The sequence below is a fragment of the Hipposideros armiger genome, unplaced genomic scaffold (assembly GCF_001890085.2).
Source record: "Hipposideros armiger isolate ML-2016 unplaced genomic scaffold, ASM189008v1 scaffold_990, whole genome shotgun sequence".
In the NCBI taxonomy this organism is placed as follows: domain Eukaryota; kingdom Metazoa; phylum Chordata; class Mammalia; order Chiroptera; family Hipposideridae; genus Hipposideros; species Hipposideros armiger.
In genome coordinates, this window is record NW_017732340.1 from 579325 (window position 1) to 582767 (window position 3443).

Consider the following 3443-nt stretch of genomic DNA (forward strand, 5'->3'; position numbering starts at 1 on the left):
CACCACCCAATGCCTCCTCAGCCACCATCAATAATCCAGAGGCCAGGTCTGGGACACCTGAGCTTCTATCATCAAAGATTCATGTCCCCCGCTGCTTTGCCTACCCCGCCCCCCACCCTGTGAGGTTCGGTTACAGGTCCCTCCCCTGCCCTGCTCTGAGGTCAGCAGATTCACACCTATGGCCAGGACAGGACTGGCACCTGGGCGTCCAGGGCAGTCTCTCTTCCCACCTCCCCAGGCCAGAAATGAGGAGTGGGCTGCTTAGAGACAGGAGGAGGGCTGCGGTGGCCTAGTCTCCGATGGTCCCCTAGGCAGACCTGTCTCACCATATGGGAAGTGACAGTGAAGCAGATGCCTGACCACTGGACCTGTGGGCCTGGAGCACGGAGGAGGAGCCCTAACTTCTGATCCCCTCGCAGCTGGAGGCAGCAGCAATGACCAGACAAAGGGGAAGGAAGAGGCAGGTCCTGCGGGTGACTGTTCCCTCCTGTGGGGCTGAGTCATGAAACAGCCTCTCCAGCTCCTCTTGGAGAGAGGCCGGCCCACCTGGCTGGAGGCTGCCCCAACACAGGCCCACGTCTTGCTGGTCCTGGCGGGGTGGGGCCAGGGAAACCCTCTCAGGGCTGTCTAGCCACCAAGTGTCCACAACCACAAGCTGAGATCCAGGTGGTCAGGGCGGTCGATGGCGGTGGCCCAGGGTGGGGATCCTGGTGTGGTGTGAGGAATGGCTGATGGCCAAACCACCAGGCTCTGGGCAAGTGGCCTGGGCCTTCTGCACAGGCCAGGCAGCCCTCCCAGGCCAGTGGAGGGGGACACTGAGGCCCAGGTAGGGTCAGGACATCTGGCTTCTGGCCACTTCTTCTCTCCCAGCCTATCTAAGGAGGAAATCGGGGCCCTTGGGAGAAGGGGGGTGGTGCTCTGGATTAGAGAAGCTTGGGGTGTGGGGAGCTGGCCTGGAGTCTTTAGGGCCAGGACCGTCCCCCAAACCCCATATTTGATCCTCTTCTCTGTCCCCAGCCTGGAGCTAGAACCATCCTACCCTGGCTGAGACAGGCTTAGAAGATCAGAGTGGAAGATGGGAGGGAGATCTGAGGTCAAGGTCAGGCTGGCAACTCTCCCCATTCCACTTTGGGGGCCCTATCCCAGGTTTCCTCCAGCCTAGCTTGCATGAGTGTGTGAGGGTCCTGGGAGGAGCCAAAGGTCAGGACCCCCTCCTCAAACAGACACAAACCCATACAAGACATACACATCCGGTACATGCATCCATGGTAACATATGCACACTGAGATGCACCCAAATTGTGCACACACACAGACACCCACAGACGTGTGACAGTCACGAAACACTGATGTCTAAAGATGGTTCCATGTTACTGTGTCCATTCAATCAGCTACTAGTGCGTGCGTACCGAGATGAGCACACACGGGATTGTGCAGACAAGTGCACATGCGTGCACATTCCCCCAGATGTGCGCATCCGGATACACCCACCCCTAGAAGGTACAAAAATCCATAGATGGTCACACAGGCGCATCCACCCCAGATGGGCACACAGATACTTCCGCCCCAGCTGTGTACGTATAGGTACATCTATTCCCGACTATGCACAGTAAGTCCGCCCCCCACCCAGATGTGCCCACCCCAGGCGATCTGCAGCTGCAAAAAGAGAAGAGGAAGCTCCTGCGGGCTGGTGCCGGGGAGGAGACAGGGGCCGAGCTGGGGAGGGGGCGCAGCCGCGGGCGGAGACCCTCTGCCCCCTGCCCGCCCTCCATCCGCCCTCACCGTGGATGCCCGTCTGGTGCGCCATGGCTCCGCGCCCCGCTCCGCCCGCGCCCTCGGAGCCCTCGGCTCGGCCCTGGCCCGGCTCCGCTGGCTGGGACCTGGAAGAGGAGGAGGATGTGGCGGGGGCCGCCCAGCCGCGCGCAGCTTCCCGGGCGGTGTCGCAGGACCCGCCCCACGGGCGCCCCGCCCCCACGGGCGCGGCCGGGAGCGGGGCGGGGACTCGGGGCCGCGCCTGCGCGCAGTGTGCGCCGTGTTCCGGGTGGGCGTCTGGACGGGAACTGGCTGTCGTGTCCATGCGCCTGCGCGTGTCTCTGTGTGTGACTGAGAAGGGGGCCTGCGTGTGGCCAAGCGTGCGTGGGCGACCGCTCCTGCGTGTCTGTGTGCCCGGATCCGAGTGGTCTGTGGCTGGGGCGGGTCCGTGTGTGTGCACGCCCCCTGCCAGGTGGGTTTGCAAGCAGGGTGGGTGGGATCCGCGCGGAGCCCCCCTTCGTGGCCCCAAAAGGGTTCTGCGTGTGGATGGGCGTGCGTGTGTTTGTGCGGTATCCCTGGCCCCAGGACGTTTCCCGAGCGCCTCTTGCGGGACACGGGAAACCATCGAAGCCGCCCCGCCCGAATCCAGACTGACCTACCAGGCAGCCAGCCAGCAGAGAGTGTGAGGGGCCGCTAGGAGGAGGCGGAATTTGAGTGGAGACTGGAGGTCAGCCTGGCAGAGTGCAGGGAACAGTTTTCTGAGAAGAGGGAACTGCATGTGCAAAGGCCCAGAGGTTGAAGGAGGGCCCGAGCTTGGTGAGTCTCGGGCACTTCCCGGCTCCTAAGGAGCTGGGTCCACACCCAGCAGCCTGGCCGTTCTCTGACATCAGCTACTCCCTGCTTCACCGATCCACGTAATGCTGCTTCCAGACCACTCGAATGAGTCAGGGATGATGAATACAGGACCTCCACCCTGTACAGGACTGGCTGGGAAAATTGGGAAGGAGGCGCCTTTTGGATTTGGGGTTACTGAGAGTTGATGAGGGAGCATGTGGCCTGCCTGGTATCAGGCCCTGGCTTGGACTCCTTGCTCTGTCCTACACTCCTGAGCCCTGATCAGGCAGCACTGTGGGCCCCAGACCCTGGGACCTCCTCTCCTGAATGCCCAGCACGCACAGAATGGAAGCATTTTCTTGTTCATCTTTCCATGTAGTTTGCTCACCATGTCCACCCTGGCACTCACGGTGGAACATAAAAACCCTGTGCGGCCCTGCAGGCTGACCTCGGAAGAACAGCTCATAGAATACGTTCCCCACCCCCAACTCTGAGCCCTGCCACAACCCAGATGGGGCCAGCCACGTGGAGCCACTGGTTCCATCAGTAGTCAGACCTGGCCACCGTCACAGGCACTGGGCAGTTCCACAGAACTGTAAGACCCTTGACTTCTTGGAAACAGGAATTAGCCAAGAAAACAGATGAATGAAAAATAATAAGGGTCTATTCCCCGTAAAAATGTGCATCCCTGGATGAACTGTGACTGCCTTAATCACACAGCCTCCCCTGCTGCCTGGCTGACCCCTCCCTGCATCATTCCCTTTGTTTCTGTCACCACCTGATACTTGTATTTACCTGCTTATTTGGTAATTTTCTATCCCCAGGAGTGAAGTGTTTGCCCTGCTGTGTCCCCAGCAC

At 60.6% G+C, this 3443-nt stretch overlaps 1 protein-coding gene across 2 annotated transcripts in view; it reads right to left on the reverse strand.

The window, feature by feature from the left end:
- Window positions 1-3443, reverse strand: part of LOC109375839 (twinfilin-2) — a 17768-nt gene extending 14325 nt beyond the window's left edge. Inside the window, exon 1 of one of the 2 annotated variants that reach the window (XM_019631352.1) lies at window positions 1782-3443. In XM_019631352.1, coding sequence (XP_019486897.1) covers window positions 1782-2376 — 595 coding nt within the window. In that variant the 5' untranslated portion in view covers window positions 2377-3443. The remainder of the gene's footprint in view (window positions 1-1781) is intronic. The other variant, XM_019631351.1, reaches the window with a different exon arrangement.